General features: G+C 39.2%; 2 protein-coding genes across 2 annotated transcripts in view; both read right to left on the reverse strand.

The window, feature by feature from the left end:
• Window positions 1-8,485, reverse strand: part of LOC148911361 (uncharacterized) — a 33,441-nt gene extending 24,956 nt beyond the window's left edge. The window contains exons 1-6 of the mRNA XM_089029467.1: window positions 8,209-8,485; window positions 6,463-6,539; window positions 5,103-5,410; window positions 4,564-4,711; window positions 3,262-3,516; window positions 2,910-3,089 (exon numbers count right to left, since the gene is read on the reverse strand). Of these exons, the coding sequence (XP_088885593.1) occupies window positions 2,910-3,089; window positions 3,262-3,516; window positions 4,564-4,711; window positions 5,103-5,410; window positions 6,463-6,526 (955 nt within the window). The 5' untranslated portion in view covers window positions 6,527-6,539; window positions 8,209-8,485. The remainder of the gene's footprint in view (window positions 1-2,909; window positions 3,090-3,261; window positions 3,517-4,563; window positions 4,712-5,102; window positions 5,411-6,462; window positions 6,540-8,208) is intronic.
• An 818-nt stretch (window positions 8,486-9,303) lies between these two features.
• LOC148911363 (receptor-type tyrosine-protein phosphatase alpha-like) lies at window positions 9,304-14,058 on the reverse strand. Its single transcript, XM_089029357.1, has 7 exons — window positions 14,010-14,058; window positions 13,621-13,697; window positions 13,378-13,512; window positions 12,786-12,914; window positions 12,262-12,419; window positions 11,167-11,302; window positions 9,304-10,405 (listed from the first exon to the last, which is right to left on the reverse strand). Exons 1-7 carry the CDS (start codon window positions 14,056-14,058, stop codon window positions 10,328-10,330), a joined length of 762 nt encoding a protein of 253 aa, XP_088885483.1. The 3' UTR covers window positions 9,304-10,327.
• Between the last annotated feature and the right edge of the window lie 754 nt (window positions 14,059-14,812).

A 14,812-nucleotide genomic window follows, 5' to 3' on the forward strand; every position in this document is an offset into this window, starting at 1 on the left:
AGCCATCCTCGTCGCTACCAGGTGGTTGTATCTTGGACGACAGCTCCGCACGAAGCTTTTCTAGATCGTCCACGCGGTCTAGCAATTCTTTTTTTGTGGTTGCAAGTTCGGCCAGCAATTCCTCCTTTGCTTTTCCTAGGTCGTCCAAAACAATGGCAAAAGAATCCTGCACCTCTAGAAAATGCTTCTGCAAATCTGTCGTAGGTGGCGTTTCTGGAATTGCAACCTCTACGCCATTCTCTCGCTCTATCCTGCGTATTTTGGGAATACCCACACCATACTTCTTGGCTACCTTTTGTAGCCCCATTCCATTCTTCCTGTCTTCCAAAAGGTCTGCGATCTCCTCTTTGGATAGTATCTTGGGTGTGGCCATATATGTAGGTAGATACGGAACATACCCTATGTTTGTCCATGGAATACCCTATGGATCCATATGGTAGATACCTGTTTGTCCACAGATATAGCATGTATCTGTACATAGCCATAGGCATAGCTGGATACATGCTAGGAAAACAGCGCACGATAGAAATCCTTTTGGATGTGGTAGGTGGCTTGTACAGAGCGCAGGAGACAATAGGCAACATTCGAATTCCGGGCTACGTAGCTGCACCATTGCGCGTGGCCCTACAAAGAAGGTAGAAGGGGCCTCCATTCTCTTCGGGCAAACTATTCCAAAGAGTGTCTTAGAATGTCGACAATAAGGTTAAATCTTTGTTAAGGATACCTGGAAACTATTCCAAAGAGTGTCTCAGAATGTCGACAATAAGGTTAAATCTTTGTTAAGGATACCTGGAAACTATTCCAAAGAGTGTCTCAGAATGTTAACAATTAAGGTTAAATCTTTGTTAAGACACTCTTTGAAATAGTTTCCATATATACTTAACAAAGATTTAACCTTAATTGTTAACATTCTGAGACACTCTTTTGGAACACACATACGCATCTTTTGGAACATGGATCTACATCTTTTGGGGACACACATACGCATCTTTTGGAACACGCAAAGACACTCTTTTGGGGACACCAAAAAAAGGTAGTCGTGTCGAGGCACTGACACTCTTCTATTTTGGGAAGCGTCGCAAACCACGACACAGACATCTTTTGGGACAGCAATGCACATCTTTTGGAACACAAAAAAAGGTAGCCGGCCGGGAAAATGGGATTCTGTACACTCTAACATACTTAACAAAGATTTAACCTTATTGTCGACATTCTAAGACACTCTTTGAAATAGTTTCCACACATACTTAACAAAGATTTAACCTTATTGTCGACATTCTACGGGGGATATCCGGATCGACACCTTTTGAGGCACTGACAATCCATACACTCTTCTATGGGACACGCAATGCACATCTTTCGGGACAGCAATGCACATCTTTTGGGACAGCAATGCACATCTTTTGGGACAGCAATGCACATCTTTTGGGACAGCAATGCACATCTTTTGGAACACAAAAAAAGGTAGCCGAAAGTGGTTGCCGGGAAAATGGGATTCTGTACACTCTACTAATTGTCTCGTCCGTATCGCCCTCCATAAACGTTGTAAAGGCAAAGTCAGCATCCAGGCGATCCAACACCTGAGTTCTCAGTTTGCGCACAGTTTTATTTCTAATGCTCGTGATGGCGTCCATCTATATGTAAAGGATATTTTAACCTCCATTTACGGTACCCATCAGCAGTAAGGGAATCAGCGCGCGGGTAATACCCGACTCGGACGCTGTTACGTGAGCACGGGGAATATCCGTGTAATTCCGAGGGGTGACCGCGAGTCCCCCTTACTGCTGCTAAACCTTTAGGGTGAAAAAAGCAGATTTCTTTCAAACTTTTTGTGTGAGTGTGCCATTCCAAGGTTATTTCCAAAACACGTTTTGTTTAGTGTGATTTTAGAAAACAGTATTGGAATCGTAAGACTGATTTCACAACATGCCTCAACTGTAAGGTAAAATGCTGTATAATGTCATAAAATACAATGATAAGTTCACTCGAAATAAATAACTGTAAATTATTTGCACGATGCACAAACATCAATCGATGAACAAATCACTAGATTATTTGTTCATATTTTGGTTACAACCAAAAAGAAATCCAAATAATCTAGATAAACATGCCTTTGAAAACGAGTCATCATCTGCAGTTCGATACAACTGTAATGTTGATACATTTAGGCCCAGAAGTATCCATTTTTAGTCTTCAATTTCATCTTCAATGAAGTCTTTGAATATAGTAACATACTAAAACATTATTCTACTAGCTTTTATCGAGGATATTAGTTTTAAAAAACTGCCTCCTTATTTTCGTGAGTTCATCTTGTAGTTACTCTTTTCTAGTAAATTAGTAGTGGAAGCCGTTGACCAGCAAAATAGAGCACAGGTCACACGTCACACCACAGGAAGCATGAAAACAAACACTCGACATATTCAAACTTTTACTCTTCCGTACTGGTTTGACAGCTGAATCTACTACTGGATTACTAAACATCTTTTAAAAACTTCTCATATGCATGTCATTTTGAAAGACACGATATGGAATTGTCATATAACTGTTGTTATCCTGGTAACAAAAAAGCAATAACCTATGGCAAGCCAAACAGGACAAAAGTATGGTGAGATCAAAATCACATGTTGAGAATAATGAATCACTGTACGAGTCTCTGCGTTCCATTGTTAACCATTTTGTTTATTATAAACTAAAGTGCAGTGTATATCTTTTAACCCCCTTTTGACTCGACTTCTTTATTTGGTGTGCCCCAGCCCCCTTCCTCCCTCCGTCTTGAACCTGCTTTTGTAAACGACCCTCTTTCAGGTTAGTAAATGAACGGCCTCTAAAGCATCAATGGTTATATCGTTATGTGAAAATTAGATATTTTAGAGTATTATGAAAAGGCAGATGGGAATTAATCGTATTACCTTGACCATATACTTCAACTTCACACAAAGAAAGTTGTCCTTCTTTCGAATACTCTTGTCTTATAATAACATATCTTCCATTCATTGGCGGGTTACATACGATGGTTATACTGCCTGCTGGTATTATACCATACTGATCACCACACCTGCCATTAAAGGTATGGTAAGTGTCATCGTGACCTGAGAAAATAAATAGGTTTTGATTTTTCTTTTTTGCCATCTTGTAAAAGACTGGATCTTTGAGAGATGAAGAAAATGCAATGGTAAAAGTGGAGAAGGTACAAGATATATTATATCAACGAACAAAACTGCTCGACCTTGTCAATTAAAGAAATGTAGGTACTCTTCTTACCAATGCGAAGCTCAAATCTATAATTCCACAAACGAAGGCCCCATACAGGATGTGTTCTGGTGAACACTGAAACCTCTTCTACCTCCACGCTCATACCCAGATCAACACGCCACCACTGAAAGTAAACTGTTTTATCACAATGTGTACAGGAGCCACCCAACCAATTACCATCACGATTACCATCAATAGCCCTTGAAGCAGTCCCATCCTCACTGGTCGTAGATTGTTTCGCCGTTTTATTGAATGCCAGGTTTTCTGTATATTAAAGATACATACTTTATTGTAAATATGTATTCATTTCTTTAGAGAGGTTTCATTTTATGGGCTTCATCAACTAGCCCGCGAGCGCTCTTTCCGTGTGTTGGTGGTCGTGGTCGTGGTCGTGGTCGTGTCGTGGTCGTGGTCGTGGTCGTGGTCGTGGTCGTGGTCGTGGTCGTGGTCGTGGTCGTGGTCGTGGTCGTGGTCGTGGTCGTGGTCGTGGTCGTGGTCGTGGTCGTGGTCGTGGTCGTGGTCGTGGTCGTGGTCGTGGTCGTGGTCGTGGTCGTGGTCGTGGTCGTGGTCGTGGTCGTGGTCGTGGTCGTGGTCCGTGGTCGTGGGTCGTGGTCGTGGTCGTGGTCGTGGTCGTGGTTCGTGGTCGTGGTCGTGGTCGTGTCGTGGTCGTGGTCGTGGTCGTGGTCGTGGTCGTGGTCGTGGTCGTGGTCGTGGTCGTGGTCGTGGTCGTGGTCGTGGTCGTGGTCGTGGTCGTGGTCGTGGTCGTGGTCGTGGTCGTGGTCGTGGTCGTGGTCGTGGTCGTGGTCGTGGTCGTGGTCGTGGTCGTGGTCGTGGTCGTGTCGTGGTCGTGGTCGTGGTCGTGGTCGTGGTCGTGGTCGTGGTCGTGGTCGTGGTCGTGGTCGTGGTCGTGTCGTGGTCGTGGTCGTGGTCGTGGTCGTGGTCGTGGTTGTGGTTGTGGTTGTGATCAAAACAGCAAACAGAAAGAGCGCTCGTGCGCTAGTTGATGACGCACGGAAGAAGGGTAGAGCAAAGTTTGAATTGCATCCGATTTCTAAAAAAAGCCCAACAGGGAATTTACATGGCGAGCGCCATATGAGAAATTTCCCTCTCTTATTTATGCTCTCTGGAAAATATGATAGAAATTTCGTATTAGTAAACTACATATTTCTTTAAGCAAAAACTTTGCCTTTTTCTTATCTTACAACATAGTAATCATGAAACTCAACATGGAAAGAAAAACCTGAACTTTGACGTTTACATATGAAAATAATATTGATAACAAGAATTTTAAATGAAACTCAAACGACACACCTGACTGTATTTGTACTCCATATATCTCAGCTCTCATACAGACAGCCCCGTTGTGCACTATGGGTAGGATACGTAAATATCTGGCAATGATTCCTTGGTACAGAACCTGCTTCACGATCCCAGAATTATCAACATTACCATGAAATGTCTGAAAACAAAATTTAAAACAAAACGTTAATCTGAAATTTCAATAAAAATGGTAGTTATTGCTTAATGATAGTGATTGTCCCGGTTACTGTATTATTTAATTTGTTAAGTCAACTATAAATAAAAAGCGCTTTTTTGCAAAGATTTTGACAAACGTTTTTCTTCAGGGCCCAGGCAGACGAAAAATGATGGCGGTGGTGGCGGTGGTGGCGGTGGTGGCGGTGGTGGCGGTGGTGGCGGTGGTGGCGGTGGTGGCGGTGGTGGCGGTGGTGGCGGTGGTGGTGGTGGTGGTGGTCATATGGAGGAAGTGGTGGTGGTGGCAGTGTTGATAAGGATGAAGATGATTGTGGTTGTGGTGTTGAGGATGATAATGATACAATGACAATAGCTACCTGATGTATATTGCTGTTCTCCTTGTATGGATGATAAGTCTTCCCATCTTTAGAATAATCAAGCTGAAAAGTCTTGACCCATCGTTTTGTCTGGTGGTCACCCTGTGTTGACACAGCACAGATGATGTTTGGTGTCCCTAAGTCAATCTGTAGATAAGGGTTAGGTTTACTTCCAATAGCACACCACGATGGTCCATTAGTGTAGTTTAGTCTGGCCTGATCACCTGCTGTCCCTGAAGATGCTGTAATCTTGTCAGTTGGTATGACGTTATTTTGCATGCCAAGAGCATTATCCTCACAGTCCAAACCTGCATAAGTTAATCACGTGATAATTTGTTCATAAATGTTATTCTTAATGTATTTAAACTTCTAATTTTGTCGATACCCTAAAGGCCGGTTTAGACGGTACGATTTTCGCCTACAACTATCGTATACAACACGCTCGCGCCATCCTACAACTGGAGTCGTAGCGTGTAAATAAAGCCTACAACTCGCCTACGACAGACGCGAGCGTTCTGTATACGACAGTCGTAGGCGAAAATCGTACCGTCTAAACAGGCCTTTATAATGTCAGGACACGGGTAACTCACAGTTCGAATTCGAATTTAGTATGTTAGATTATGCGGAGGGAGAAAAGCCGGAGAACCTGGTTTTTACTTTTAGACGTTATTTTTATGAATTTTCTATTCCTGTTCCTTTTCCTCTTATTGTTCTAATTTGAACAGATACTTTCTTCACAGAACGGAAATCATCGTTGAAAAAATGTTATACAACCTATAATAGAAAATCCATACATTTTGTCGCTTAGCAAGCCACCGTGAGAAAGACTGATTCAACTTGAAAATATATAAGTGTGGAAATCATTATCATATTCGAATAACAACCGATGTCTTGTGACGTTCTGGCATCCAATTATAAACTTGTCACAGGCCCATTATATTGAATCACTTCTATTTAGTTTGAGGAATCTAGGAATGTACGCTGGATTTCTACATGATTAATTCAACAAGTAGACGCGATTATCCATTTTCTCGATAAACAGAACAAGGAAATAAACTTTAGGTGTGAATTATGATCCGCGACAACAACAGTTGTTCTCTTCACAGTTCCCTACGCCATCTTGAAAGGTAGCCATGCCTTTGCATTCAAGCGAGACAAACGGTGAGCTTGCAATGACAGAGACATGTGAATAATTGTCTAAGGTGTTAAAAAAGGTCTCTATCATTGCAAGCTCACAGTTTGTCTCGCTTCGATGCAAAGGCACGGGTACCTTTCAAGATGGCGCAGGGAAATGTAAAAGGGACATTTGACATTACTCTGTCAAACCTCACTGAAAACTGGATGATAAAATAGGACTTACCAAATACATGTCCACCATGAATCATGTACATAAAAACCACTAGCCAGTGAATCCCTGCCATCATTAGTGCATGTATTCTGAAAGAATAATATATCAAACAGGCCCCTTAGTTTGAGGTTACCTCTATGGACAAATAAATTAAGACTTAATATGGTTTCAGTTTGGTGGCGAATTGGTTGTTTCTTTTTGGATCATCCTACCGAAAATGAAATGTCAAGTAATGCTGTTACGAACCCGATTTGGTTCTATTATTGGAATATTTTCAAAATAATTCATGCTACCTTATTTAATATTCGATAAACAATTTATTCATTAATAGTAATAATAATGAAGATAAAAATAATAATAGTAATAGTAAATTGATTAATGATTAATCGATCTTGTGTTCAGATAGTATCGCGTTAGATACCAATAACATAAGACAACTGTTAAAATATATGCGAAAACGTTGATAGTCATGTTTGTCAATGTTCCAACTCGATTTTTAATTCTTTGCCAACTTTAAATTCTATGCGCTATTTCCTGCCTGTACAGTTACAACTTGGACAAAATCAGCATTGATCTTTCATACGATAATAAGTAATTTCTTGTGTGATGGTTTGCCCATTTTAAGGTTATGATTGAATTAAGAAAAAGCTTTAAAACGAAACCTTTTGAAATAATAATACTAATGAGAAATATTTTTCATTTCATGTTATAAAAAGTTAATATCACTGATTAGAACCAATTTCTTATATGCTACCAATAGCTCACGACTTATTACTAGGAGATTATTACAAGGAGGACTTATTTAAGGAGATCAAATTAAGAAGATGGGTAAATAGATATTGATGATACACAGGTCATGGCTGTAAGTAGCAGATAAATGGAACCACAAAACCACCGGAAACCATGCATTCCATCCGACTGCGCGCGTGGTAAGATGTTTAGCAAATCGAGGTCCATTTTCTATGGCCTGTACTCTTATCGAACATGGAATGGCGTCAGCATTTGATCCAAACTTAATTGGAACTACGAGCTCAGCGTCTTGTGCCTTTATGAAGCGCTAATTACTCACCAATGTTCAGTAGGTCAATACCATCTGAATCATTCGAATCTTGATCGATTGTTTGGCAGTCAATAATACTTGTCTATGCTAATATAAGTTATCATGTACGCCTTCAGCAGCTTGATGCATCAAACATAGGAATATAAACAAGGTCTCATAAGCTTGTTTCGCTATGATCCAAGCATGTTGACTCTGTGTAGAAACTGTGTGGTGGAGCCTTAAGGCGAATAAGCGTCTCGAATGGTCATGACAGTACTAAATAAACTACAGAACTCGCTCTACAAAAATCATAACAGTTTCTAGTAGCTAGACATTTACCTATTTCATAAAACGTCATTGCCAAAGGCGATAGGCGAAAAGCAATAGGAAATAGATCATTCCGAGATCCAAGAAGAGCTGGAATATGACTTGTGTTTCTGCTTCTTCTGTATTCTCGTCAAGAACATGGACCTTTATAGTGTTGAGACTGATTCAATGTTGTTTGCAGTCGTCGAAACCACTTCCGTCTCGGAATGACCTATCGCCTATTATTATCACATAATAGTCAAGCAGACAGATGGTCGCAATACCCAAATAAACTACAGAACTGACGCTCTACAAAACATAACCGTTTCTTGATGTTATACATACATGTGCATAATAGTCAAACAGACACATGGCTGAAATGAAGAATAACGAAAATAAGATTCAGTACTTACTTTTGCTATGATCCAAGTATGTTGACTCTTTGTAACAATTGCACCGTGGATATTTAGAGCAAATGAGATCGGGTCACAATTCCTAAATAAGCTACAGAGCTCGCTCTACAAAACATAAACATTTCTAAAAGGTTTCCTCAGTAACACTTTCCTTCACAATGTAACGTATATTGTGATTTTCGTCAGACCGTAGCGTGAAACAGTTTCTAGTGGTTAGTGTATAATAATCAAATAGACACAAAACAAAACAATGGACAAGTAAAATCTACTGACCTTTATTAGTTTAGTAAGTCACGGTCTGAAACACCCTGGGCTCCAGAGGTTCTATTCGCTTTTCCCGGAATGCAATAACCTCTGGGCACCAGGGTAGGTCTGAAGAAAATCATCATAAACATGAGTCTGACTAAAAAAGCGCTTCAAGACAGCCAAGTTGTCGAGAGAACACAATAGTTTTCTTCTTTAGGAAATAAGATATATTTTTGCACAAAAAACAAACATCATATAATTATCCATAAAATACCTATATTTCTCCTTTATTTTCACATGTGAAAATATCGTTACCATGTGTATTTAAGCTATTAGTTTATAAATAAAAACTTTTTATAATGCTAAAAAGCTTGTTAAGTTGATTTTATGGATAATCATATAATAAACAGAATATTACATGGGCACTTGGAGATACGAAATTTATCTTCTCGTGTTGAAAATCTTTTCAACACTCGAAGATTTCGCATCTCCGCGCGCCCATGTAATATCCTCTATTTATTGAATGGTTCCTACCGTGTGATATGGATGCCACTAAACCTCTCAATACTACTCTTGGTGACGAACACAACTTCCTTATTGATTTGCATGTCTGAACACGTGCGCCGGGTAATTTGGTAAGGATATAGGGACACAGAGTTCAGAATAACATAATTTTGAATAAGAAAAGCTTCCTTACTTCCTTACCTTGCATGCTGATAATAGCGCCTATTAGTCTGGTAAAGATATTGGAACACGGAGTTCGAAATAACAGAATATTCAATAAATAAAAGAGATAAATGACCTAAAATAAGGGTTTTTTTAGTACCAATAAATCATTAGACAAACAAATTACGAGGTTTTACATTTATTGCAAAAAATACTTAATCTATTTCAAGATCAAGGTAAGCTGTTTCCTTATCGATTATACACATGGCTGTCCTTTCGAATTCAATTTGATTGGTTATTTTTATTTAAAGGCGAGGGATCTATTATAGGAGTGGGGGTGGAGAGGGAGGGGGGGAGGGTTGCTTTAATCAGCCCGAACCTCTACCCCTCAAGTATGTTCATGGGTTGCAAGCATTCATTGCAAGAGAGTCAAATAACAAAAACATAGCGGCCATCGTGGTGCCGCTAACGATGGATGCTAATGAGAAATCTTTTGTTAGATGGCACCAACATGGCCGCGATGATGTAACGTTCAAACGAAAAATTGATGATTCTTTTTTTTTTTTTTTTTTGGTATTTCAGGCGACAATTTGCCTTAGGTAATTTTAGAGGAAATCAAGCGTAAGATGATAAAAATTAAGTTAGCCCCAACCACTCCCACCGATGAATCAACATTTTGAAAACTGCTTACTCCGTCGCATAGGATTCTTGTTGATTCAAAGTTGTTTTATTTACAATTCAGCTAAAATCCAAATCTGTCTTATCCTGTTACAATGCCGTTTGTTTTCTCTCTCTCTCTCTCTCTCTCTCTCTCTCTCTCTCTCTCTCTCGTATACGTTGAGCCGGAAACATTGCCTGCAGCTGGAACAGTGTAACAGATAATAATCCACTTAAAACAACATCCGCTTGACATTTATACGTTTAAGTAGCCGATACCCTTTTAAAAATGAAAAAATGTATTATTACATAAACCCTGCTTTTTCAAGTTAAATAGATAATTTTAATTTACAATCGGCGTAATGTTTTTGCATTTAAGACTGTGTCATTCTCTTGAGAATAAGATCTGTTGATTCAGTCGTATGCGTATTCATGTGTCTTCTCGTGTGCAGCACTAAATAAAGAAATGATACTCTGAATGAAACGACACGTGGCCTGAAATGGGAAACATTACACCCAACAAGGTAATGATGTCTAGTATGCCCTTATTTTAACCATTGAAATTTGCATATTCGCTGAAGGATTCCAGGTAATCCATGACTACTTGAAAACAGAACTGGTATTGGATCTGAAGAAAAGAAAAGGGAAAATAAACCGATGATAAATTAATTTTATTAGAAACAAGACTTTGAGTATTGCGTGAACGAAAACGAAATTTTTTCTGTCAAACAAAATCGATAAATAAATAAATGTAATAAGAGGATTTAACAGTAACATTTCCACAGAGTGGCTCTTCATTCATTGAAATTCCAATTAGAATTTCCTAGAAGTTGATTTTTACGGAGGGAGGAAGGACAAACCCTCGAAGCACAGGAAATAACAGCTTTCCAACGTAACAACGTGCATTTGGAAAGCGTGTTCATTGCGGTTCGTAGCACATTGATCACGTTAAGTGAATATGTTTATCTTGTATATTCCCTTGTGAATATTTTAGTCGTATGACATTTAATTATTCAAATATACGCTAAGTATATGAGCTAGTGTGATACTAAATGTATTTCTCTCGCTTGTTGGACAGCCAACATTTGTATCCAAACTTATCCAAATTTACGTTACATCTACTTTAGATGGTCTAGCGCTGTCCACCAGGCACCCAGCACATTCACACTCCATTATGTTGTAGTATCATATACTAGCGATTTAATAGCGTTTGGTGCAAAGGGTAGGAATTGTGAACCAACAAGCAACTCTACTCACATACGACACCGAACCCAGCGGAACTCAAACCCAATTCATATTGAAGTAAAGCGAGCGCTCTCAGCGCTATGAGAGATTAATCAAGTGGGGAGGGTGGGATTAGAAGCAATATTATTATGACAACAAACTCACCGCAGTTTCCACAGCTCCAGGTCTCGATATTCTCAGTGCTTTCACAGTCTGGAAGACATCCACCATTTGTTCGGTTTTGACACGGTCGAGTAGAGACAGGATTGTACACAACGTACCACTACGACCAACACCGTCACTAAAACAAACATCAAAGGAAAAGAATTAAAAATAAATAAAGTTCTTTGGTACTATAATAGAAGTTTTGCACCATCACGTGATGGCAACCATGACAGGGGGCAGGAACGATTGATTCTGGTCTAATGTGATTTACATGAGAAAGGATTTAGTTTCCCAGGGGGAAAATACTCGATTGTTATGCCCCCTTTCATGGCTGCCATCACGAGATGATGCAAAGCCTCTATAGGGAATTTTTTCACGCAGCAGCCATGTTGGTTTGAACACGAATTGATTCCACCACGCGTGCCCTCACTACTTCATGTCCTTCAGAATAAATTCATTTGGGTTAAATTTTCCTTATTCTCATGATTGAGAATAAATATGGCAACCGAGTAGCAATGCATGCCAGTCCATCCTCTTAGTAGCTACATCGTCAAGGAACGATTGCTTGGTTTCACCCACGCCATTTTCTGTCATATGCAGATTTTTTCAATAGAATTCTTTCTGACTGACAGCACATGGTGGTCAGTTTTTGACCAGCATTAATTTGGAGCAGATATTGAGATTCAAAGATTTTTATTAGCTGATTGAAACCCAGCAATGGTTATATCAAGGGGGAGGGGTTTCATTTAAGATGGATTTCAATACACCTTTTTGGCTTGGGTGTTGTTGTTTGTTTTTTTTCATTTCAGACCACGCGTTATTCCGAGAGTGTCGTTTCCTTGTTCAACGGCTGCACATCAGAAGACACATGAATAAGGATACGACAAAGAAAGAATCGCATTCTCCAGAATGACACGTGGTCTGAAACATTACATCTAAGGCCTAGGGCAAACGTCGAACTTTCCATGCACCGAACTCATTAAAAACAATGGATACCAGGTGATAATGAGGCGGCATTCTTTGATGTAAGTTCGACGTTTGCCCTAGGCCTAAGGTATAGAGGTATAATTAAAGATGTGATATGGGAATATCTACCTGCACAACACAACGACCAGCTTATTTTCTGAATGTTGCTGTGATCTTTGTATCTTTTCAACAAGATCCAACACAGATGTTGTGGTTCCCGGTACGGATCCATCACTCCATGCTGTGTGCTGTAGATGTCTCACTTTGTGTGGTTTGTTGGGACCATCCTGGATTAATTAATTATAGATCATGAGGGTTGACATTATCGAATTATAGGAAATGATGATCTGATAAAGAAAAGATGGATGGATGGATGGACACACGGATAAACGGATAAACGGATAGATGGATGACATGGGTGGACGGATGAAAAAGTATACTGGCTTCTCATTTGTTCCAATCTCAATCCCATACATGCTTACCACATTCAATATCCTATGAGTTCAACCCTCTACTCAGATGCTAACTTTTACAGAGGGAGGAAAAGCCAATGAAAAAACCCTCGTCGCAAGGAAGAGAAAATACAAACAAGCAGAACTCGCACGTTGTTCATGACAGAGAATTGAATGCGCATTGAAAGAGGAATAACTTACTGATTTGAGATCGTGAGACAGATTAAACTCTCGTGATACTATGCAATTCTCAGTTTCTTTCTTGACGATTTCAACTCTGATGTTCCCAAATTCCAGTGATCCCTTTTCAGGCCAGTACGGGGGGTAACTCTGGTAAAATTATTTATAAAATATATAAATATTTTAAGATCTTAAAATATTGGTGCATTATTGTCTATAAGCTAAGAAAGAGGTATACATTTTGTTATTTGTCAGAGTTTGTTGCTGTCATTGGTCAGAATTTTTTCAGAGTTCGATTTTAAGCTAGTGACAAATGATAAATTATTCTATACCTGAAAACATTTTTTTTTTGCCCGCATTGTATATATTGAAATCTTGTGGTGCATGTGACGACAGAGCCGCCATTTTGGTTGACGTTGACAAAACATTTGATTTTGGTGATTTCTGTTTTGTCAACAAACATGGCGGATATGCCTTTTGTCCTTTTATTCTCGTGGAAAGGGATGCACTCTACCAATTCAACGTACTAGGTGATCAAGCTAAGCATGGATCGGGACAGGCTCGAAACGGGATTCATTGAGATAATTAAAGGAATGCAAAAAAATCTCCTTACCATTTTTTCCTCTTTATTCTTATTCAGCATAACGATGGTTCCCAGTTTGTTGTCATAGATCATTTTCCAGAAATCAGCCAGGGTGTTGTCGAGAGGAGCCTGGGTCAATACGTACGCGTCCTTTTGTCTGTAGGCCTAAGAAATCAAAGCCCAAAAATGTTTCAAATAAAAAACTGTCAATGAATTTATTAATAAATATTAATAATTTATTAGAGATTATTAAAGTATTAAAAAATAACGTACGTTGGCATATGAGGCGTTGATGTAGTCAGTCCCCTCTTCATCCGTGTCAGCTTGTAGAATAACTCTAGCTTTATCCACTATAAGAGAAATATTGATAATGAAACGCCTTTGAGATTTGAATTTTTCCAAATTATTTGATTCACATCCATATTTATTATTATTGGTTCAAGAATCACTGTTCAGCAAAGAAAATAATAATACTCAAGGGAAATATATGTGGTGCCGATTATCGGTGAATGTATCTGAGTCTATCTACTATAAAGAAAACTGGTTTACGATAAATAACATAGATGCGTAATGTTCTCAAACTTATTCAAGTCACATCCCTAACCATTTATATTTTGTCAAGAGTGACCAGTAAAGAAAGCAATAGTATTGAAGGAGTTTACATGTAGTTTGGATGGTAGGATATTGCTCCCCATTTGCGGAAAGATACATTGATGTAATTTAAGCTATTATTGTTTCGTTTACGAAAATACTTAACAATAGAATAATAGGATTCTTTTATGCTCGACCTCAGCGCACGCATTTTGAATAACATAAGTAAATACAGTCAATTCAAAAAACGTTGTCGTCGACCGACTCAAGCCTACGCGACTGGACCGAAAGGAACTCTGGGTAGCAATCATTGAAGCCGAGTTGACTCCATAATTTTATCTGACTAGTTATGCCTAGTTTACAGCACGAACCTTCGTAGGCGAGCGCGAAGTGTTGAAGGAGACGTTTTTTAATGTCTTCATATTTTCGAAATTGTGAACTGAATCATTAGTACTTTGTTTTTCTTTCCCTAAACACAAAGACATGCATTTGATGGATTGTTTCTCGCCATTATTACTTTATTACTAGCGGGAATAATTAATTCAGAACGAATATTTAACCGCTTCAGTGATTTTTACCCATATTCCTTTCGGTCCAGTCGCGTAGGCTTGAGTCGGTCGACGACAACGTTTTTTGAATTGACTGTATATAAGTACGGAAACGCCCAAATTCAGATTCATTCAGTAGCCGTCAAGTAGCTTCATTTATTATGAAACAATTATAAACTATTATAGAAATTTTGCACGATCAAGTCATGGCAGCCATGACAGGAGGAACAATGAACCTGGTCTAATCTGATGTACACAAGAAAGAAATCAGTTTCCCTGAGAAGACAGACTCTGTTGTTGCGTGTCCTGTAATAGCTGCCATTTTC

Source organism: Actinia tenebrosa, unplaced genomic scaffold (assembly GCF_029948245.1).
Source record: "Actinia tenebrosa isolate PJP-AT-01 unplaced genomic scaffold, QUT_ActTen_1.0 PGA_scaffold14__42_contigs__length_11649687, whole genome shotgun sequence".
NCBI classification, from domain to species: Eukaryota; Metazoa; Cnidaria; class Anthozoa; order Actiniaria; family Actiniidae; genus Actinia; species Actinia tenebrosa.